The sequence below is a fragment of the Pyxicephalus adspersus genome, chromosome 9 (genome assembly GCF_032062135.1).
Source record: "Pyxicephalus adspersus chromosome 9, UCB_Pads_2.0, whole genome shotgun sequence".
Lineage (NCBI taxonomy): Eukaryota > Metazoa > Chordata > Amphibia > Anura > Pyxicephalidae > Pyxicephalus > Pyxicephalus adspersus.
In genome coordinates, this window is record NC_092866.1 from 44505763 (window position 1) to 44531194 (window position 25432).

Below are 25432 nucleotides of genomic sequence, written 5' to 3' on the forward strand. Positions count from 1 at the left end.
CCAAACAATGCTGTGACATTCCAATAACTTTATAAACATGTCAAAGGACCTGTCTTTACCATAAGTTCTATATAGGCCTTTACCAAGTTCATGTTCCCATAGTAGCCTAACTGATGTAAGATGGTGAGGTACAAAAGTTGCAATAAAGATGTGGCAACCTGTAAGCAAAATTGGGGGAGAGGGGTGAAAGACAACAATAGAGAGGGAGGGTGGGAAGGCACTTCATATCTTAAAGGCAGCTTCAAAAATCAGTTAATAAATCCACCCCCTCTTTATAGACAGTTTGCTTACCCCACCTTCTTTTTATTTAACCCTATCATTTATCTTTTAAATCCAACAGTATGATATCTCAGGGCGGATACATGTCAATTATCTGTATATCCCTGTACATGTTTCTAGCACTCATGGCTGCCTTTCCTAACGGTCAAGGGGCTTCATGAACCTCTGTGTCAAGCACCCAACTTGTATAGTGTTTGTTAGGCCTTAGATTTAATATATTCCAGAAGGTTTGTTTTTGGAAACTGTATGAACTACAGCATGTGTCCAGTTAACATATTCATGCTTAGCAGTGTTCTTTAATAGTTTATCTCATTCTGTAAACAAGCTTTTCCAAAATGAAAAACTTTAACATTTTTTTGCTTCCTGCCTACCAATTACAGAAATGGAATAAAACTTCCCTCCCACCTACTAACATTTCTCTTTTTTCCCCTGCTCTTCAGAAACTCTCCTCAACAAAACTCTCCAAAAACATTTTTTTTAGTATCTCCTTTGCTGTGTTGAAATTATGGAGACCAGAGATAATGCTTGTGAACTTTATCCACCACCAAGCTACAGTGCCAGTACCAACAACCATCTTAAAGAAGGAATGGAGGTTCAGATAATTCCCGGCCAGGAGAGACAAACCACTGTGGTGACAATAATATCTGAGATCCCCCTGGTACATGATCATGTCATCTGGTCAATGTTTAATACCATGTATATGAACTTTTTCTGTCTTGGGCTGCTTGCCCTTGTATTTTCCATCAAGGTAAGATTGTTTCTCTCATCCATGTTTTGTTAACGCATAGTAACTGTACTTTTTTTCTCTGGATGAAACCTTTCATTTTACTATTATTTGCATTAAATTACTGCAAAGCTTGTCATACACTATGCTGTATTCTCAAGTAATTACAAGAAAATGTTAATTAATCCGATTTACATTTGTTGTATAGGAGGAATGTAAAAAACTGATCGGCATTTTTTTTGGGTTGGTTAACCCTAATATTTGTATTAAAGTCAACACTACTTGTTGTCTTATGATCTATATTTCAATTATATGTAATGACATGTATGATCGTTATTCAGACCAGTTATCAAACAATGGAATGGCACATTAAATTCTTGCTGTCAATCAAGAAAAGTGATTTGAACTAATCATAAAATTGAATATAATATTTACAAAATAATAGCATTTGTATGCTTAGAAAAACACTGTTTTAAAATGCAAAAAGTGAACTCTGAACATTCCCATCTTTCTATATTTAACTTTGTAGTGCTATACAGTACAGATGAAAACATAATAAATGTATTTCATGGGAAATACATTTACATATCTATTTCAAAACAATACAACTGACATTGCTGTGAAAATTTTTCTGCAGCTGTGGTTAACTTTCATTTCCCAGAAATGGGCTGATCACTGCGCCTATAAAAGTAAAAGGGGAGGGGGGAGGGGTGTGGGATTAGCACAGAGAGAGTGGGACAATCAGATTTTAAAAGCCTAAAATGAAACTTTTGCCAAATCATTCTTTTAAAATGTTCTTGTGCCAGGGAAGGATTGTGTAAATACCCACTTGTGAAGATCTGAACAAAAAAATGTAATACTTTACAACACATGCACATTTCCCAGTGCTTCAAGTACAGAAAAATACCTGTTGATCTGCTGGAAATTCTGTGCTGACTGTAATGATTAGTCTAGTCAGCCTTACCCGTTTCTACTTTGCACGAATACAGAACACCTCTAAAAAATAAGGTGATTATGTATAACCCTTCTATAAATTAAGGGGTGTCATGTAGTCCAGGAGATGAGAGTTTACCAGGATGAGAAAATGTTTTTATAGTGATCTTTTTCTTCTTTATGTATCAAAGCTATTGTTTTTATTTGGGTAAATATGTAATGTTGCAAAATAATAATAGATTTCTGCTAGCTTGTTGTTTGCTAACTATTTATGGAACTTGATATCTTTAACTGAAAATGAATTATGAGCATCCATGGCTTATCACAGTTTTTCTCTCCCTCCCACCATGCAACTGTGAAGGAGTAAAAAACCAGCAATGTTATCAAACTAACTGTTGATGCTTGAGCTCCATCCACATTTACAGATGTGTCTAGGGTTCTTGGCAGTGTTTGCTAAATGCCATCCAACCACATATCAGAGAATCTGGTGGGCAGCTTCAGCTGAACTTACTGGAAAGCACTTGGCAGTAGCCATGTCCTATATATGTTGAAACCTGCTTTCCGGCTAAGTTCAAACAGGGGGTGGAAACAAGCGTTTCCTGGCAGCACACAGAAATTGACGCTTGCACTTTGTATACTCAGGTTTAAACATTTCACAATGGGCAGAAATACCACCAACCCCCTGTCATTTTCAATTAGCAGTCACAGGTGAGACACCACATGTAAACTGAGGACACATTTTACAGGTGAGGAAGTGGTAACCACACAGCAAACTCACTGCAAGTCTGAACTTAGTCTGTGTGTCATTATTGTGTCATTATACCTGAGTCTACAATGTGCAGGAACACAGTATCAGATACCACTACACTAATATAATTCAGCTGGAAACTATAAACTATAGTGATTTAGTAAGGATTTGACAAGATCAAATCAAAAATGAAAATCTAACCAGTTGCAAAAGTTAAAGCGGAAATAAACTGAAAAAAACTCACTCACTTTTATCTTTGCAGATATGTAGATCCCTCTGGAGCTTTCCTGAACTGGGTCCTGTGTCGTCCTGGTATCCTCCTTCGTCCCGGCACGGAGGAAGCACCAGATGCCGCCATCTTCTTTTACCTTCTTCCATCTTCTTTCTACTTCACCCAATCTCGCATTGCGCAGGCCCGAAATCGGGTAACAGATTGGAAAAAAGTGCATTTTTTACCCCATGGAAAAAAAGCTCCTCGGGATACACACCTCTCCATCCCGGGAGACTTTTGGGTGCCTTCTGCGCATGCCCAATATATCCCAGATAACCAATCTGGGTAAGAGACTATCAAACAACTTTAGGCTACACATGCGTCAGATAATCTTCTTCCAAGACAACAGTCTTGCTGATCTCGGAGGAGACTCTGACATATGGCGGTCTTCTGAGGTTGTTTATTGATCCATCGTGGTGATTGGGAATGACCACTATGCATACCAGTGGAGGAGAACACAGCAGGGTGTTGCTCATTTGTTCTCCCTCCTCCCCTCTTCATAGAACAGAAGTAATACTGTAATGTACAGCACTTGTTTGTTCATATGTCACATGCATCCTAATTATGTACATATCCTTAAAATACAAGTTTTTCTTGATGTATAGTAACACAATCTAAACAGGACTATAGCTAGTATTCGGTAAACACATTTTATTTAGCGTCTCAGTTAGGCAGTTCTACTTTTTTCTCATGAAGCTCAGTTCTGTTTCCATGGTTTGTTGGCTCCTGCAAGCCTTAATTTCCTGTTTAAACAATACAAATGAACTTCATGTCTGTACTAGGTTTATTCTTCATAACGTCATTAAGGCCTCCCCGATCTGCTCATTTGCTGCCAAATTCCTCATTGTTGGCAAAACAGACTTAGTTGGAGGAAAGGATGTGAATCTATGACTGTAAGCAGAGATAGCAGTGCTGTGGTATCACAAAAGATTTTGGTGTACAGGTAGTCCCCGGCTTACATACGAGATATGGACTGTAGGTTTGTTCTTAAGTTGAATTTGCATGTAACGTATTTTTCGCCGTATAAGACGCTCCGGAATATAAGACGCATCCAATTTTAAAGGAGGAAAATCTAGAAAAAAAAGATTCTGAAAGATTATTCCCCTTCTGATCACTCATGTGCCATTCATACCGGTATTCTCCTTCTGATCACTCATGTGCCATTCAAATTCCCTTTCTGATCACTCTGTGCCTTTCAAATTCCCCTTCTGATCACTCTGTGCTTTTTTTTCACTGTACGGCAGTTAGGACAGGGAACAGCAGGGGGCACTGTGCCGGCTTCTTTCGCTCTGGACTGAAGCCAGGAGAAGACACGATGCTGCCAGAGAGAAGAGGAGACACACGCTGCATGCAGCCAGAGAGGAGAGGAGACACACGCTGCATGCAGCCAGCGAAAAGAGACACACGCAGGATCGAGTATCGGGTGACTATCTTATTTTAATTATTTTATAACACATTTGTCGTATAGGACGCACCAACTTTTCCCCCCCAGTTTTGGGGAAGAAAAAGTGCGTCTTATACGGCAAAAAATACGGTAAGTCGGAACAGGTACATTATTTTTTTAATTTAAATTAAATTCAACATATTTTTAGGCAATGTGGTGTCAGTTACTATATAAAATCTTTACTGTGAGTTAATCACAAACAAAGAAAAAAAAAAAAACTTTATAAAGCCTAGACATTCATTAAAGCGTACCTGAACTTTTCGGAGACAACCCTTTTATGTAAGGTAAAAATTCTGTTTGTTTGTTTTTAAAGTGCAACACCTTTTTTTTAATAAAAAAGGGTGTAGCAGTGCTTACTTAATTTTCGATCACCTAGGCGATTGAGAAGGAATGGGAGCGCTCTTTTCATCAAAAGGGAAAAAAAATGCCAATCCCACGCATACGCAGTGAGATTGTAAAGTTTTTTTTTTCTAAACTATGTCACCTAAACTTGTGTCTGCGTCGGGTGACGTAGGAAGAAGAACGCAGAAGAAGATGAAAAGATGGCAGCGCCCAGGGCATCAGCCTACAGACGGATATTGGGACGACACAGGACCTGATCGACTGCTCTGCGAGATTGAAGTTACGTGTATTCTTTTTTTGTTTTGAGCAGTTTTGAGTTTATTTCCTCTTTAACTTCTGGAGCAAGCTGTGCTTTGATATGCAAGGAGAAACAACTACAGAGTTTGTCCTGGTCATTAAAGTGTTACACGAGACTGCAGAAAGAGTTCACCCCTTTAAGATCACCCACAACCTCAGCTGTGTTTAGCAAAAGATTTCTTCTGCAAGTCATGCAAACTGGCCCCTTCCTCCCATATATGTCGGATGTCCTAAACTTGGGGACTACTTGTATATGATATAGATAACCAGACAGGAAAACATTACATGTCATTGTATTTTCTTATGATTACATTGACCATTTAATTTAAAATAGCTAAGTACAGTCCAATTACATAAAAATAAAAGACAACAAAGGTTTAATAGCTTGTTTTCACATTTTGGAGAAGCCGTGATCTTTCTACATATATACATACTCATATACAAGACTTTTAACATTAAATGAAACATCTTTAAGCAGAACTAAGCAATTACAAAAGCAGTTTTTGATCTTCTGAGTATTCCCAGTTGAAATCCAGTAAATTTCTTTAACAGGTCAAACTGTAGCTTTGTGGCTATGTTATGCAATGAGGTTGCGGTGCAGTTACCACTTTCTCATGCCAGTAAATCACTGCCTCAGAGGAAATGATACAAGTAGATTCTACCTATGACAGCCTCATAAAAAATGAATAGGGGCACAGTACCACTCACTCCTGAGTGCTGTCAAATCTTATGGTTCTTTAGGATGACCAAGATGCTGGCAACGTGCCACATAGTATTTCTCAATCTTAAAGCAGGTCTGAACCTTTAAGTGGGAATATCATGCAACACTAGATTGCATCCAATTCTCAACTTTTATTTACATACTTCAAACCTTTTCTAAAAACATGCTGTCGCCCGGACAATAACACTGCTGTGAGGTTTTCCTATTACCAGTATTAGCAGTAGTATAAATTATGGCACACAAGACTCCAAAAAATTCAGTGTTAATGATGAAGACATACTGCATCATATATGCCATCTTTGCTCTGATAGTTACATTAGTTTTAGCAGAACTAAAGTAGAAATTTATTAAAAAAAAAATCACACTCAGATCTCTCAAACCCTGTGGAGTTGTCTTAGATTCAGTCTCTCGGCGTCCCAGTTTCTTCATTCGTCCCCGCCCAAAGGAAGCGTTGGGTGCCTCCATCTTTTATTTATTTTATAGTTATATTATGCTTATACTTTTATTATAGGTAACCAGGGTCATTCTGCATTAATATGGTGAACTAACCCATGGCTTTCCTTTATGTATTGTACTAGTAGCGACACTGTAATTTATATCTAAATATAAATCCTTACATATATAGCTGTTAACCCTTCATCAATTGTTGATTCTCTGTCTTACAGTCTCGGGATAGGAAGCTGATTGGAGATCAAAATGGAGCCAGGAGCTATGGATCTACCGCCTGTTGTTTGAATATTGCTGCAACCACGGTGTCTATCCTATTTTTTATTATCTTGATCATAATCTACTTATCAAAGAAAGGATAAACCAAGAATTTAGAAAGCTATATGCTTGCTATCTTTTATCCCTAGCTTTTTAAATACACAAACTACTAAGGGGTATGAAGAACAGACACCTAAAAGCACACACACACATGACCCAGGGAGCTAGCATTGTTGTTCCTTCTTCCTTCAACCACCCATTTTCTCCTCTTTTCTACCACCACATCCCCCCACGAGACTGATTCTAACTTGTGAGAAAAGGCCTAATTGGCCGATTTATAGTCACAACTTTAAAGAAAAACTCTTTTTATATTTTGAATATATATATAACTTTTTCATAACTGTCAAATTAAACATTATGACATTTAACCATAAATAAACATAATACCAATAAAAACAATCGCAATAACAACAACATTTACCATTACAAAATCCAATACCCGGAGTTTTAACCACTATACTCCCTTCCCGGTTGCAAGCCCTCAGAGTCACCGATTACCACCATAATATCTGGGAGAGCTGCTTTTACTGTCAACATACAGGTAGCCCACCATTTAACGTAAACCATTGGAGATCCCACACCAAAGATGGTTCTCCATTTTACCACACCCCCTTTTAAGGTGCCCTCCGAGGACCCCAACTGCCCCCTATAACAAACTTACTCTCTTTTAACCGTTCTCTTCTCCACTCCACTTTTCCCTCTAAGTCAATCCCTGACCTTGTACCTTTCACCTATCCTCATCTTTCTTTCGAACCCAACCATGCTTTGCTCCTAGTCATGCCTGCCCTACGCTTTACCCTCGGTTGCTCCAGACCTTTCTTAACTGCAGCAGCTTTCACTGTCTTCTATCTTAGGTAGTCCTGATTAGACAAAGCTCGATTCCTCCTGACCGAATGATACCCATACTGCCAGAGCTTCCGACTGCTATTAGTGCTGCCTCAGTAACCAAAAAAAAAAAGTGCAACTATTTTGGTTATGGGACAGTGCACTGTCCAAGTAACAAATCCCTGGTCACTGGGCATTTAGGTATTAGAGCACTGGCAAGGTAAGTGCCAGTGAGTCTTTAATCGGACATTGTCACCTTTCAGTACCAAAACTAATATTTTATTTTTTTTCTCTGGCCTTTGCAGTGCTGGGTCCCAGGTTTGAATCTCCGTCAGGGCACTGCATCTGTATGGAGTTTGCAGGTTCTCCCGTGTTTTCGTGGGTTACCTCCAGGTACTCCCGTTTCCTCCCACATCCCAAAAACATTCAGTTAGGTTAATTGGCTTCCCCCCAACATTAACCTTAGACTGTATATTGGCATATGACTATGGTAGGAACATTCGATTGTGAGCCCCTTTGACATGACTATGGACTTTGTACAGCATTGCGTAATATGATGGCGCTATATATAAATACTGTGTAATAATAACAATAATATAGACTGCAGAACAAAGCACCTACTATCCTATTACTTCTCTTTACAGCTTTTATAGCAAGATATCAACACAATAATGCCGATCGCATCCAGAAAAAACACAAGACAGGTGAATAATTCACCTTCATAGGGACCACTGTCCTAAACATCATAGTGCTATACATTATACTCATTGAAGTAGAAATGGCAAAGTTAGAGGAGCAAGATCCTGATACTGAGAGTTTCACCAAAGTTTACTGTACAGTTACGGCCGTATGCTACCGGTTGCTTCAGTATCGTGCCTTATGAAAATCTCCTTGTTAAAACGTTTTGGTAAAATCGGTTTTGTTAATATTCTGATTAAAAAGATCTTATTGAAACAAATAAAACTTCCTCTAGTTTGTGGTATGGAATATATGAATATATGAAAAAAAAATGTTGCATATATTAACTATTGCCTTGGTTTTTAAAGCTTGTTCATTAAAATTCAGATATTTATAAATAAGATAAATTGTAGCTCTATTACATGACCTTTTTAGTGACTTGGCTCGGTAATGATACCTAGTCTAATCTTAAAGCCAAACTCCAGCCATTATGTATTTGTAATACATTAAACGGATTACAATTTATAACTCACCGGTCAAACCAACTAAGACTTCCATTTTTTTGGGCCTTGAAAGAGTGAAATGGTTATATAGTGTTACTTTAGTGATCAGGGCCCCTTTAAATAAAGGGAGTTGGGTACAGAATTGTAATTTAGTGTATTATTTTGCGTTCTAATTCTCCCCTGTAAGTTGTTTGGCTGTCTCCTGTTACCAAGAAGAGTTCCTGGTTCTAGAGAGATTGGTACCATTCACTGACACCCACTGGGTGGGTTTGGGAACGCTACTGAGAAAGGAGCCCACAGGTGCTTTGGATCAGCATTGTCACAACAAGGGTGACCCTCTCCATTTTAGAGTTTCACGGTCATACCCTTAGACTGAACTACAGAGTTAGTGTGTTTTTTTTCGGCCCCACTTGGAGAGAACCCATGAGAAACCAGCTGCTCCTGCAAAGGTGAACGCCACAGTTTTGACCTGTGTCAACTTTATATTGATGTTTCCTTTTTGAAAATTCATGTACTGTCTGTACTGCTGACCACACAGTGAAATGAAGAGATATCTGTAAGACCCTGGTCAAGCATCAATGCAGACCAAACACAACTACCTCAACCTAACACTGCATTCTGCCTATAGTCACACGCCAGGGGTCAACAGCCAGGGATCCAGGAGACAGACAGCAATGACACAGAGGCCACTGCGGGCACAGGGAACACAGAAGACACTGAAAACAGCAGGAGGTACAGGTGATGCAGGGATATCCACAGGCAGACAGGAACACAAGAACAGCACAGGGAAGTTGGCTGGGAACCAACAAACTGGACAACAAAGGGTTAACACAGGAGCTGGACACAGGAAACACTGGATTAAGCACCAGGTGTACAGGAACTTATTCACAGAACTAGGGAGCTCGGCACCAGTAACTTGTTGCACAAACACAAAGTGCAGTCTGTGAGCCAGCTAAATAGCCAGGGCTGATCAAGAGGCTTTTGATTGGCCAGTGGATTGGACAGAACTGATGAAGCTTGGAAACAGAGGCACGCCCAGAGTCAGAACTGCAAGCATGCGCAGGAGAGGGAGGAAGGGAGGAAGAGGTAAGTGTGACAAAAGGTAAATATATTATTACATATTTTGGGGAGAAATCTGCAGTGATCCAAAAGGTGTAAACAATAACATCTATACTTAATTTTTGATAAGAGAAGGTACAAAGGCCATAGTTATCTACTGTGCTAATTTAAAATTAGAAAATATCTATATATTCTGGTTACCAAATTTATGTTTCTTGCTCTGATGAAGCAGAGAAAACTCTGTGAAACACGTTACCATGTAAAACTGTACACTATATATAGATCATGTATAGTAAAAAAAAACAAGTTATCTTGCTGCCTTTACGATGTTGATATTTTAATCTTTTTATTTGTCAAAAATTGTTGTTGTGATCTATTTTTGTATTTAATAAACTATACATGTAAGTCCCGGGTCAGGACCAGTCCTCACCAGACACCGGTGCCCCAATCTAACACCGCAGTCTTCACCTTTAGTAAGCCTCCGCTCAGCCTCGGGAGGCCGGCAGCAGACCAGGACCCCAGCAAACAGCACAAAATACCAGGTGATCCAGAATACAAGGTCAAAAACATGTGATCAGTCCATCAGTAAAAGGGAAAAGGGTAAAAAAGGTAAAAGGGAAAGTGCACAGGCAGAGCCGGGGTCACCGCCTGGGATTGTCAGCCCAGGCGGTTAGTCTCCTAATAATACATTGTAAACTGCATCTAATTGTGGTATATATATATATATATATATATATATATATATATATATATATATTTTTTTTTTTTTTTTTTAAAAAAACCTTAGTTTTTGGTGCCAATTTACATTTGTTCATAATACAGAGACAGGTCAGAGTCAAATGTCATGCATAGGTAATCAAGTGAGTGAAGCATCCAGTAGAATCTAGAAGTTGTGTTTGGAGTTTAGAGTTACACCACTGAAAAGAGACAATTGCTATCACAGTGCAAATGTTATTCTCTGCAGCATTTTGACAGGGGACAGGATTTTCTACTCACAATGTTGCTACTTTATAAGGAAAACAAACTGTAGGACTGTAAACATCCTGGTTTTTAAGCACTTGGTATATATTTAGCTTTTTTTAACTTGAAAGTTCAGTTGGCATCTATAATAAATGTAACAAGTGCAGGACACTGACAACAATATGCTGCAACCCCTTTGCTCCCAGCCCAACATCAATGACCAGAGTCTCTCCTGCTTCTGCCTAGGTTCAGCCATGGATATTTTATCAATCTATCTTTCTGTATGTGTGTCTTGTAATCTACATTACTTTTATAAATGTGCATCAGTTTCCTGCAGCAACACAATGGCAAAGGTAGGTAAACTGTATTTCATTCAAAACTGGCACAGGTCTCTGTATGTCTGTATGACTGTTTTTACAACATTATAATATAAGCATTTTTGTTGGAAGGTACAAATGTAAATGGTTCATTGTATGATCCAAACCACTGTACAGGATGTCCTTGTATAAACCAGTACAATAAATACGAATATTCGGCCAAACTGCCCCACCTTTTTTGCACTCACAATACAATATGCATATTACAAAACATTCCTTCTAAAGTACTGCTATGTTCATTGTAGATTAGACTTTGAATACACTGTGGTATAATATGCTGTTGTACTACATTCCTGGCCTGAAAGGGTTCACAGGAGTATGTGAATGTTGTAGACACAGAATGCAATCTCTGATCCTGCAGTTCTTGATAAAACATTGGAGTTTAATGCACATTGTACATTGCTAGTTTCCAGTGTACACTAAAAATCCAAACAATATTGCATTTAACTTCCAATAAATGTAAGTGTGGTCATCTCACTGAGCAATGACATGTGTATGTACCATGCAAAGTAGCAAGTTACACCTAGCACACCAAGCTCAGCACAATAGGCCCAATTTAAAGCTTCCCAAGGCTGGAGAGGATACACTTTTATCAGTGAAACTGGGTGATCCAGCAAACCTGGAATGGATGTGGTCCAGGATTCAAAACATGTGCTAACAAAAAGCAGATGACTTTGAATAAATCGATTCCAGGTTTGCTGGATTACCCAGCTTCACTCATGAAAGTGTATCATTCCAGCCTTGGAGAGCTTTAGTAAATCAGGCCCAATGTGTTAACCTTGATTTATTGTTTTTCAGACTGACTTTATAATACATCCCTACAGTACCTTACAGGGGTTGCAGTCAAGAATGACCATAAGTTAATGTACAAATAGGGGTGGCTTACAGAAATGAAACTACAGGTATAGTTTCTCATGTTCAGCTGATGAAAGGCTACCTTAGCATTACGTTTTCATCACATCACATATATTAAAAAACTAATATCCTCTGGTCGGCTATATTTGCATTTGTATGCAATTGGAATGCCTAGGCTACAAGGAACAAGGAAAGAACATTTTTTTGTCCTATGCACAATACATTATGAAACATTCAAATTATTTAAAAAATAAAATAAGTCCTAACTATATCTATTTAGGCACTCTAATAGAACATTAGTCAACCATGTAAGTGATAATAAAGAGATCCATTGCCCTTTCCAGCTACAGACTTATGGACCCCAATGCAGAACTGGGACCTGGGCTCTGTACTGAGAACATGCTAGCACATCCAGATCTGTATATATATCCCTCCAATGGGGTCACAACAGCAATAAATATTGTGATAATTACTAAAATCTAACCAAAGCTAGAAGAAAATGTTTTGGTGGAGTTCGGCTTTAAACACCAGGATATTTAGACATCAGGATTTAAATTCAATCAACTATTAATATCTGCATATTTCATGAGTAATCCTCTAAATCCCTAAAGCCAACAAGGTTTAGCAAACAAATCCTAGATTTATCAGATCTGGTACCTGCCTTCTTCAACCTGAATTCAAATCCTGGTGCTAGTTTCCTGCATTGCAGGTTTGAAACCATGTATTTATTAATTGATCAATGTATAAATTGACAACCTAAAAGCAGATGACAAATAACAGGATAATTTGTTTTTACTTCCTTATCTTGTGGCTTTCCTTTACTTCCATATCTCTTCTGTACAGTGTTAGTTAAAATCAAAACCATTGTTTCTCAGTTCTTCTCAGAGGTTGCTAGGGGTTGCTTGAGCAATGAGCAATTTGCGTCAGTTTAATTGGCCCCGTTTTTTATTTTGGCTACCTGTAAGGGTCTATTTAAATCTTTTGCAAACCCCTTATATTATTGGTACTAATCTGTACCACACACCACAGCTCATATAGCTCTGGGCCAAATGGGGACCACATCAAGGTCAGACACTCCAGCAAAATTGTTTGGAAGTACTTTTTAGTGCATTTTTAAACTTTTGATAATAAAATCTTGTGCTTTTAAAAAAACATCTTTCTTTTGGTGTAAGTACCTCAAAAATACTGTTTTGGATCCCATTTTGAGGGGAACCAGACCCCTCATCTCCTTCATACCTGTAAGGGTGATATTCTTCCCATTGGAAAACAATGTAAAAGGCTTATGTTCTGTAAACTGTGGATATAGTAATTATAGCAGGAGTTCCTTAAAACCTGAATGTTATTTCAAGGATTCCTCCATGATAAAAAGGCTGAGGAGAAAGGTTACACATTTACTAGGCTTACTGAGGTTCTGATGTTTCAGCATCAGATATGAGAATATTGTTTGCACAGCAATTCTGAGGACACCAGATGGACATCTTCACAAGGTAGTATTTAGTTTTTGTTGTTCTAGGTACAAGGGACTGGGGGGGTCATGCTTTACAGGTGGATTATTTATGATAATAACTCAGGAGTAAACCTGAGTTATTTTATTAACTGTAATAATTTTACATTGTTAAAAAGAACTGCAAGTGTATGCAGTAGCTGTCAATTACAGTGTCCTTTCTAATTATTGTTCTTTTTATAAAGCAAATCTTCCAAAACGCTTTGTTTGAATGATCACATCAGCTGAGAGTGTTACTTTCTAAATTTACAGCATTTCATTATTCACAAATAATGATCCTTTATTTTAAAAAAAATCTGGCAAAGGGAATGCATGAATATATGTAATTCCCGATACTGAAATTAAACTATTGAAAGCATAAAATAATACAGGTAGTCCCTGGGTTAAGGACATCCGGACAACTCCTAGATACGAACAGGGCTTCCCTGCTTGTTCCTATGTAGGACTGAGGCTTGGAGGGGGCGGTTTGCATGACTTGAAGAACAAATCTTTTGCTAAACACAGCTGATACTGAGCTGGTTCTGCAGCCTCTTGTAACTTTTTAATAACCAAGACAAACTCTGCAGTTGTTTCTTTTTGCACATCAAAGCACAGCTTGCTCCAGAAGTTATTAAATGTCTAGACTCCATAAATGTTTTTTTTTTTTTTGCTTCGTTTGTGATTAACTTACAGTGAGGATTTTATACACCAGGCTGCCTAATAATATGAAGAAACAAACGTCTGTCCTAATTGCGTTTGTTAAAATAAAGTACCTGTTTCGACTTACATACAAATTCAACTTAAGAACAAACCTACAGTCCCTATCTCATATATATATAACCCAGGGACAAACTGTACAGGCAATTATATAGCCCGACATGTCATGAAAGTAATTTAGGATGAACGTATTATAATACCTAGATACAGCCAATGTATATTGCGAGAAACTAACATATAAAAGAACATATTGTAATACTGAGGTATTTTCAATGTACAGCCACCATATTAGCTGAAACCAATATATGAAGAATGTTCATATGCTGGTGTTAAACTAATATATAAAGAACCCCATAAAAACTGTCAATGTACAGTCATCACATGGTGTGACATATTACGTGAAGAGATACTTAGTATCTATCATTCATAAACCCACAACGACAATTTAAGTTTAACAGAAATAAACTTGTGCAAGAGAAAATGACTTACAATGTGTTATAATCAGAGTTGTTACTAGTAAGAAGCAATATAAGTGAGCTACTTAGGGCACCAGCTCGAGGACAGATGACATTCAAGACTACCAGCCTACCCCCTTGTAAACCAAAGTTGCTGCTCTATCTCTTACTAGTATTGAAATCATTGGGCTGTGCATTGTTCCGCTTCAGTTGTTTAACAAATATTTGTACACCTGCATCCTGTTGGTTGTAAATGCAAATATCTTTGCAGTTATGGCCATATGTAGTTAGGCACTGATCTTATATACTCTTATATTCTTATATACTTTAGGAGCAAAAATTTATGGACAATTTTTCCTGTAAAGATTCAGATGAAAACAAAATACTAATATTATTAAAATGGGAATGGTTTAGAAGATTAATGGTCAACCAACTTGATATGAGGGCTCCAGTGTGGTTGTAACATCTCCAAAGGGCCATACGTGATATTTAATGATACAAACCTACTAGAGGAATTGTTAAAAACTAAGTGTAGTCATATACAGAAGAAACATTGCAAGAGATCACTGCAGATCACAGCTTTTACAATTTAATAACTTTCACATTTGTGACCCCCCCCCCCCCCTCCTAAAAATTACTTGTGACACATTTGTTGTTTCACTTATAAAGGACCAATATAACAAAAGAAAATTGTGAAAAAAAAGGTTAGAACAGAAAAGTAAAAAAAAATCAATTTGTGATAGAAATTAACCAAATCATTACCTACTAGAATTTAAGTTGAATATTTTTATTTTCAATTGTTTGAGCAAGCACCAAAAAACAAATCACAATCTACAGGGGCCCAATGGCCACACATTAAGTTCTGCAGGTTGGGTACTAGGTTTATATTTCTGTAAATGTCTTGCCCAAAAGACTTATTTTTTCCTGCTTGATATTCCTGTCCTTTGCTGCTTTTAAGTAATAGAAAGTGAGCTAAACTCTCTCCAATGAGGTCACAACAGCTAAGATACCCACACAAACATAACCAAAGTAAAGAGAAAATGAATTTGTGGAGTTTTAAATTGTGCCTGGTCATGCAGTAAACTGGCGCCAAGATATAAATGCAAGCAACCAACAATGCCTGCACATCAACTTTAATCCTCTAAATCGCTCTGAAACCAACAGTGCTTAGATTTATCAGATCTGAGACCTGTATCCTCCAACCTGCATTACATCTCATTACCAGTTTATTGCATTACAGGTTTGAAACAATGTATTTAATGATTATCTGTGAATGATTTCCTTTGAAAAACCTAAATGAAGATATGTTTATATGTTAAATAGTTTTGCAGTCACATGAATATTGATAATGCTAGGCAAAAGTTGCAAATGGTAAAACTGTCCCTAACTCCAATGGTATGAAAAATAGAACACTCAATGCACCATATGCAGAAGAGTTTGCAAATATACCAGCAATACAACAACCCCATACACAAATTGCATAGTAAATGATTGCAATCAGACAAACAAAAGCAGGCAGTTATTGAAGGTTAAATGAATTTTACTAACACACTGCAATGCAATTTCTTACAATGAATAAGCACAAACAATTGCAGAGTCTGTACCAGAAAACACTCCTTGGATAAAACCTAAATACAATTAAACTAACACAACTACTATCAGTGACCTGAATTCTAAGCCAGAAGTTGTGTCGAGTAAAAAGGTTGATTTTTTTTTCTATTGAAGAGAACACAGATAATCAACTCACATCTATAATCAAGAAACCAAGCCCTAGTACAAATATCAAAGAAAAGAAAAAAAGACCTAGAGCTTGGTCTGGTCCAAAAAGGGCATTTTTGGTTACCAACAAAGAATCATGAAATGAAATAAAACATTTTATTGTATCTCATATATAGGGAGAAGCAACAGTTTCAAAATATTTTTTGTATATACAGTTATTCATATCCAACCAGGGGTCCAACAGAGCAAATATACATTACGAGTAAACAAAAAAACATAAATTTAAAAGTAGCTCTCAAAATTTTCCAGCACGTTTCACATCACTTGCTTCTATATATTGTGCTGTATTTGTTCAGCCTAATAGTTGGACTAGAGACAACCATTGATTGATTTCAGTTGCACTGTGTTTGAAGTAATTTGGAGTTGGAACTTTATATATGGTTAATACTTGGACCTCTAGATGGCGCTATGCCCTCACATACAGACAGAACTAGCAACACTTTATTTGAAGACACATTGCCATCTAGTGGTGACCAACGATAATGCAAAAAAAGATCATTTAAAGATAAACTAAACCCAAAATGGCAAAAAAAAAAAAAAAACCTGAAACTTGCAGGGCAGTCTGATCGCTCCAGGGGACCCATCATTGTCCTATTGGGTCCCACGTCGTCCTGGCATTTGTCCTAGAGCCGGCGCTCCGAGTGCAGCCATCTTCTTTTTCCTGTTCTTTTTTCTACATCACCGAACCCAGGCGTGAGAACGGGTGACGTAGGATAAAAAAAACATTTTGCTGATCTAACTGCGCATGTGCGAGATCTGCAAAATTTATTTTTGCGCAAAAAGTCCCCTTCTGCGCACGTATGTGCAGAAAGACCGCCCAAGAGCCTCCTGGGATGCCTGACATAATTCTCGATCGAGAATTAGGGGCAGTGCTTCACTCTCTTTTTTTTTTTTTTTTTTTAAAAAAAGGGTGTAGCACTTAAAATAAAAACAAACACACAGAATTTTTACTTTTGTGTTCTCTACCCTTTTATGCAAAGTGAAAATTGTGAGTTTAGTTACGCTTTAGAAGCAAGTGACCTATCATACCCAACTCAACCAAAAACAAAATCCTCAAATCTAAAAACAGACTGAAATTGTATGATTTTCATTTTTTCACCTACTGAATAAAGGTCACGATGGATATAATTATTTCAATTATTGCATTTGCTTTTTCTGTCGATTACAGTTTTGAATGTAGGTCCATTTAGTTTTCCTGTTTTTCCAGGTAATAGTACCTGGTTTATATTTGGATAATATTGGTATATCCTCTACAACAGTTTCCTAACCAAAGTTCCATGGTATTGTTGGGTTCCTCCATAGATTGCCAGGGGGTTCTTGAGCATTGAGCAGTTTGTGCCTCTCAGGTCAGTTTAACAGATACAAATAATCTTTTTGGCTATCTGTAAGGGTGACATTTTTTACCACTGGCCAGCAATCTAGGAGGAATTCTTCCTACTGACCACGGCACTAATGTACTCTGAGTGGTGGATATAGTAGTAACAGCAGGGGCTCCACATTCCAAGGGTTAAAAAGGAAACACTGCTCTACAATTCTCTTTTATCTCATACATTTGATGGTCTTTAAAGCCAAAATGTCCAGCTAGTTATACCCCTATCGATTTTCTTTTCCTTTCTGCAGGGAGATTTTCCTTTTTTTTTTGTCCCAAAGATGCATCTGAATTTTTTGCTTCATCAGGGAGTTTGTCCATGGATCGTTACTGGAGAATTTTTAAACTTTTGGTATAACGAACCATACTAAATGATAGGAAATCTGTCATAGAGATAGGTTCTTTTAAAAGCCCATTCCCTGATTCAGTTCATTGATATGGTGTCTGGATAAGTTTATTTTTTATTACAACTCCTGTCCTGTTGGTCAACAGCACATCTGATATTATATCGTTGTATATAGTTACTTATGTAATAGGTTTTTAAAAGCAGGTAAGAAATGACATCTCCATTTTTACAATGGCAAAGTTATATTAAAATACAATGATGGTATGGTATGTGTAGCAACCCTTGATAACTGGACTAGAGTTATTTATAAACAGTATTTATATAGCGCCAACATATTACACAGTGCTGTACATTAAATAGGGTTTGCAAATGACAGACACATAGAGACAGTGACACAGGAGGAGGAGAGGACACAAAAGAGCTTATAATATAAGAGGTAATTGATTGTAACAAATCAGAGAATTAAAGAATGTTCCAATGGAAACAACAGTCGTAATTATATTAGGCGAGAATGTCATGTCAGTACAATTGTCCTTTAGAGATCCATGTGCCACTGTTTTCTAATGTGTGCCACCTTCGTTTGTTCTTCCACAACCTAGCTAGATAGCACATTGTTTGTTCTTTCTACAATCATCGGAAACAACCATTACCAACTATTTCCAGCAACAATTTTTGAGCATTTGTATGGGGATCAAGGCTTCGCCTGTCTGCGGCCTTCTTACTAAGTAAGCCAAGTTATGTGGTTCTATGACTTCTGAAGTGTTGTACAAATAGAATGCACTGAAGTGGGAGCAACTAACCACTTTATCACCCTTTACATGAAATAACTTGTGCAACACAGCTTGCAGTGTAATAGAAATGGTCCTAAGTGTTTGTATAACAATATTTGTCTAAAGTCGGTTAAGCTTGGCTTGCACAGTATAACTTACCGCCACCACTAAGACAAGAGATATATAAATTACAGGGATTAAATAAATTGTATAAAACAAACCACACACTCACTCTCCCCAAACCTACAAAACCTGTTTTTAATATTTTTATTTTAATAAAATTAAGGTAAACAGTCACTGTTGTAGCAAAAGCTCCTCCAGCCCTAACTTTTAGCTTTGGATGGAAAAATAAAGGGTTAGAACCTTGTTTTAAAACACGAAAATATACTCTAAATAAAACAAATTCATAATCTTCCTTGTTTTACAGCTTTATAGCTGATACATCCAAAGAGGAACTAAAGTGACATGACTCCCCAGTCTGCATTCCATTGCAGGGCGCTGCCATCTTCCTTGTCTTTTTCATCCTGGTGATGATCTTCAGCCATTTTGATTGACCATGCCAGGATGATTTAAAGCATACCTAAACTCAACATTTGCATTTTACATAGGGAAGACAACACTTATATGTTTAAAATAAAAAAAAGGGTGCAGGACCTCCCCTTTCAATGGGAGCACAGAGCCTCCGAGGATATCTACGTCACACATCCCGCAAGGCTATGGGTGCTGCTAATCTCGGGCATGCGGAGAATGGGCATTTTTTCTATTAAGGGAAAGAGATGCCGATCTCACACAAGCACAGTAAGATTAGCTCTCTTTTTTCCCCTTTCCAGGGGGCTAGGTCAACCAATCTTGCACCTGCGCAGTATGAGATTAGTTGACGTACCAAGAAGACTGAGGAAAAAGACAAAAGTGTAGAATGAAGATGGCGGCGCCCAACGCTTCCTCAGCACTGGGACAAAAAGGAATTCCAGGAGGATGCAGGACCGGATCACGGGAAGAACCAGCGCCATCAAGGAACCTGCGGGATTAAAGGTAAGTGTGATTTTTTTGTTTTCGGCTCAGTTCCACTTTAATTGGGAGTTTAAATGGGAGCACATGCTAGGGAAGACAGGTTATCCTGGCAACAAAAACTGATGTGCTTATGTGCAGCCCTGCTTTGTAGCCAAAAACCCTAAGTGATGAGGCAGGTAAGGAAACATTTTTGCAGAAGGGACATCGCCAGTTCTTTTCTGAAATAATGACCTGTCTGATCGAGCATTTGTAAAAGTGGAATTTTAGCCAAAATGTCCAGTTGTCTGTATCCTTTCTGAGCAGATTTCTGGTATCCGGTATCCTGGTTTTATGACGTCTGGGAGATTAAACAGAAAATTATAGGAAATCTAAACACATTTTTCATTAGAGAGATTCGTAGCAGGTGTCCTTACTGGGGTTTTTTTTTATAAATGTAGTATATTATGTACCATACCAAAAAAAGGAAATCTGCCATGGTGACAGGTTCTCTTATTTGTTCATTCTCTCATCCACTGATGGAATCATTGTGCTTGTTAATGATCATTTTGTCACATGCTATCCGTACCTAGAAGCAGCTGGTATATCTTGGGGCTCAAGCAAATGAGAAGAGCAGTGGGGGAACATGAGGATATATCTGTGGACCAGTAGCCAGGACATTTTAAGAGAACCTGTCACTTTGCAATTAATGGGTAAAATGACAAATTCTCTTTACCACTGAATGTCTGTGCTACATCTATATTTTCTGCTGTTTGAAAATTCTTTTAGACTTGATCACATGGTTTCCTAACAACACAGGCAAATCTTTCTGCAATAAAATAATCTGCATTTTACATTTAGACACAAATTTATATCTTTACGTCTATGTCATGTATTTGGTTTATGAACACTTTGCAAGAGTGGCAAAATTCAGCTTAGGCAGGCACAGCAAACATACAAAACTTACCAACCAAAAGGTGACCACAATGACTATGTATAGAAAGGGAGCCTGTAATACAAGAAAGGAGGGGACAGGCTCAGTCTGCTGAGGGCTTTATAAAAAGGGCCCCTGGACAATTCATCTCTCCTCAGACATCTTTCAGCAGGTTCTAACCTCATTTCACAACTGTTTTCTGACTTTCTATATTCTGCCTGTCTGCTTAAACATCTACCCATAGTACACATCTTGTACATTCTTCTATCATCTCCTTCACCATCATGGACACCTCTTACCCCCGAGAAGATATATTCCCAGCACCTTCTAATAAACCAGACAAAGCATCAACTGTCGTCAACATAGGGGCCCCCACAGCTCCCAAGGATCACCTGTTGTGGTCTTTATGTAACACGGTGTACCTGAATCTCTTTTGTCTTGGATTTATGGCATTAGTCTACTCAGTCAAGGTAAGAAAGGGATAAATAATATCTGATTGTTGGCATCAGCACAGAAATTGTACATACCATGACATAACCATAACCTTTATTACTGTAAATGTCTTTGGTGTTTGCTTTTTATTATGTTTTCATTTTTTTAATATTTATACTTGGTACAGGTTACTAATAACACAATTACAAAAAAGAAAAGGACAATGGGGTAATTTTCTAAAGGGGAAGCAGCTGATCATTTAAAAAAAAAACTTGTATTCACTTCAAATACCCAATCATGCACACAGAATTGGATTTTTCAATAGGAACACAAGTTCACCTTATTTACCACCATTAATTTTCATAGAACAGCAATGTTTTTAATCACATTTTTTAATACTGAGTCATGTGCAGGAAAAATACATATATATGAATGATATGAATATAAATAAATGTAAACCCAGCTTCACTTTTTTCTTTGTATAGGTTTACTAAATATTCATGAATACATTAGTTCTGTCTGTACAGATGATGTTGTTGACTTATTTAAGATGGTGGGACAGATAAAGGGATTTCCAAATTTTACATGACATGGGATCCCTAAAAAGATGAAATTCCACCTGGAGTTAACACATCAATGAGAGTTATTTAGAAAAGTAATATAAGCTAGAAATAAAAGCATTCACCTTGCGGAGTTTTTGTTTATTTTAGAAAGTGCTAGAAAATAAGGTGAAACTCTTCGCTTTGAACAGTCTTATACAAGCAGAAATGCTGTTTTTTCTATTTTCTTTGCACATGAATGGGTGTTCCAAGCAAACCCAACTTAAGCTTATTCACTAACAATCACTTGGGATTAATGGGAGCAATGTGAATATTCTCTCTGCTGGATGAATACCATCTACTCTTTTAGTAAATCAACCCCAATACAGAATCTTTAAAAACACATTTTTATGGAGTGGAGTGGAAAGAAGAACCATACCATAGTATAGCACTGATTGCAACTAATTAATTTCCACTTAATATACCTTAGAGCTTTATTCTTAGGTCCTATTGACATGTTTTATTTTGTTTATTTTCCCCATAGATGTTAAATGATTTGCTTACAGACTTTTGTAAAGCTCCAAATAATCCTTGTATTATTATTTTATACAACATTGCAAGCAAGCCACCCTAGTTACAAAACAAAGTAGTAGTTACAATGATCTGCTACCGGTATTACATATACAATTTTTAGTCAATTGGAAAAAAAAATCTGGACTCTACTTTATAGATTTATTATCATTCATAATAATTTACATATGAGTCACTTGCCTGAAATATATATATATATATATATATATATATATATATCTTCTTGTACTGACTCTATATATATATCCTCTTGTACTGACGGACTGTTTTGTACTTAAGTTCATTGCTCTGCACACAGCACCCTGACAGCCTCCACTGTCTTAACTTTTTTAGAGAAGAACAAAGGCCCAGCGATAAAATTAGTGAATGCAAAATATAAGTTGATTAACAATAAGCTTTAACTTGATTAAAAAAATGTATATATAAATCGCTATACTGAGAATAATTGATTTACACATAAATTAGGCTGTATCTGGAAAGATAATCTGAATATTTATGATGAGGAAGATATTAAAAAAAGGTTTAAAAGTTTTTTTTTTAAATAATACTAGCAATGGGATCACAAAAGACAAACACAAGTTTTGCATGGACATTTTGGTAATAACAGACTGACATTGTGTTTACTAAAATAGAGCAGCCCTTAATTACAGGTTTGTTTCATGCTCTGTTTTGTGTCCCTTCTACTTTGTGGCATTGTGTTTATGTAACCCAACAATTTGCTATCTTCTGCTACATTTACATAGCTTTCTGGACACCTGACCAGTCAGAACTGCCACTTAGCAGAAACAGAGCTAAAGATATCCAAGGTTCTCCAGAATCCAATGGAGGAAACTCACACCACTATCTAAAACATTTTACCCTCAAAGAAACCATTCAACAAATGATTATAAAGCTGACAGTTAATTTGCAATAAAATAATTTGTAGGATGTTTTAATTTATTTTATGTATGTATAAGTAATCTGAAATACTCATGGGGGTATAAGACTCTGGCGAATCATTTTTGAATTGCCCTGACAAAACAATTATAACATTCTTGAAATTAATAATAGCAACAAAGAAAAAACTGAGACAGTAAACTTTATGGTGTTTTCCAACTTTAGTGATAATTGTAAAAATGATCCCTTACATTGGTGGTAGATGGACAATTGCCCACTTGCATTGGTGTTGGTGGAACATCAATTTGCTGCTAGCAAACTCAGACAAAATCCCAGTTAAGAAACACTGATCCATTGCAATGTGATAATCACTATTTTTAGACTGATCACCATAATGAACAAAATTCAACCAGTAGAATAAATTGCATTATATGATCTTTAGTGAATATGAATATCTAGTAGTAGTTAGTCACATTTGGCTGGACTTGTTCTTGTACTGTTGAAGAAGTTTAATAACTTTCCAAGCTGCTTCTCAAATATAGAAATGTTCATGTTAAAATAAATAAATGATGGTTTTTTAGTTGGATTCTCTTTTTACCAGTATGGAGCTGTAAAGCTAAAATGGGGGTTGACCTGTTTTCAGATTTCCGGGTGCCCATTCCTTTACCCACTCTCTTTTCTAAGCCTGTAAAAAATTATTTATTGCAGATTTACTTATTTTAAATATTTGAAACTAGTAATCCAATTCCATTCTTTACAGGCACGAGATCAGAAGGTACAAGGAGATCAACGTGCTGTTCGTTACTATGCCAGGAAAGCACGCTGCTACAATATCCTGGCTACTTTCTGGAACATTGCCCTACCTGCTTTGGTGCTGGCTCTATTCATCACTGGCATTGTGCACCTATCGCAGGTCGTAAATGCTTCCATTGACCTCTTCAATCTTCGAGGCTACGTGGGCAGTACTGAAGAAGACAACAAGTAATCAAGAAGCCATTATGAGATCATTAAACAGATGGGAAAAAAGTGTGTGTAATTTGCACAAACAATATATACAAAAGTCAATAATACCAAACATTTCATATTACTGACGGGTCACAAAGTTATGAACAGTCTGATAGAAATTGTGATGTGCAGACAAATCCACATAACATACAAAGAGAAGAGAAGGCTTCAACATTTCCATGTGAAAATATGGAACAATAATCTACTACTATGTAACCAGAATATGTAGGATTCATTTTAAGACAGTTCTTATATATTGGATTTTGGGGAAATGACATGGACACATATTTAAACAAACCGAGAAAGATTGTGCTACTTTGTTTTGTGCTTATTGATTTAGAATGGATGTTTAGATTTTAAGTTCATTTAGTAAAAGATATGCATTGAAATAAAAAAAGAAATTATATGCAAAAATCCTGATATTTAATAAATAAAAGGCTATGTAACACAGATGTTTTTTTTAAGATTGTAACATGTACTACTAAAATATCAAACTATCAGTGGTTTATTAGGAAATATTCAGAAATGGAGCAGATCGGTAGCACTTCAGCTGCATACAAACAGAACAATGGTCTATGCAATGTTATCAACTTGTCATATAATATTTTAGTTTTAAATAAATAAATTAAAAAATAAAAAGGCTTTTTGTAGAATTCATATTAGGAAGAAAAGGGGGGACTGGGAACCTTTGGCCTATGGAAGAATACAACCAAGTATCCCTGGCATGTAAGGGGCTAAATAAAATGCACCATATGGGATACTTGGGAAAGTGCGGTCAAGGAGCCTCATTAATTGGTGGGTATGGTGAAGGACATGGTTTATTGTGACAACAAATGCTGCATAAATATGGAACGGGTAGCCACATATTGCTCTGCTGCATTTTTTTTTTTTGCTCTTCTGACCTCTCTAGTCCTATTTTTGTATACACATGTGTACAGGTTAAGATATTCATATTTTTATGAATATAGCACCAACATTGTATGCAACACTTTACAAAGTAAAAACAGCCATTCACATCAAGCCTTGTATTTCTGGAAAGCTCACAATCTAATTGCCACATGTGCACACACTGGCCCGCTCACTAGGGTCAATTTAGACAAAATAATAGTGCCAGCCACTATATACTAAAAAATTTAACCACAGTAACTAGGGCAGTCAATTAAAAAATGTGCTCCTTCCTAAAAACTTAGATTCATAGATTGTTTTTTTAATAATTTAATATCTCAGATGAAATTATCTTACGCAGCAATTTACAGCAATTGTTTTCTGGCATTTAAGTGGCCAGTTGCTAATCATCAACATTGTTATACATATTGTTAGAGAGGTAATGAGTTACAAGCTCCCCTTTACCAGAATATAAGGGTATTT

At 37.0% G+C, this 25432-nt stretch overlaps 2 protein-coding genes and 1 long non-coding RNA gene across 3 annotated transcripts in view; 2 read left to right on the forward strand and 1 right to left on the reverse strand.

Moving 5' to 3' along the window:
* The window catches only part of MRPL23 (mitochondrial ribosomal protein L23), a 706510-nt gene that overhangs the window by 408864 nt on the left and 272214 nt on the right, over positions 1-25432 (reverse strand). The gene's annotated exons all lie outside the window — the stretch shown is intronic.
* Positions 975-8312, forward strand: LOC140337889 (uncharacterized). The gene is made up of 3 exons (XR_011922149.1): positions 975-1027; positions 6425-6511; positions 7994-8312. It is a non-coding gene; the product is annotated as an uncharacterized lncRNA (long non-coding RNA).
* Positions 20752-24703, forward strand: LOC140337888 (interferon-induced transmembrane protein 5-like). Its single transcript, XM_072421745.1, has 2 exons — positions 20752-21091; positions 23820-24703. Exons 1-2 carry the CDS (start codon positions 20906-20908, stop codon positions 24042-24044), a joined length of 411 nt encoding a protein of 136 aa, XP_072277846.1. The 5' UTR covers positions 20752-20905; the 3' UTR covers positions 24045-24703.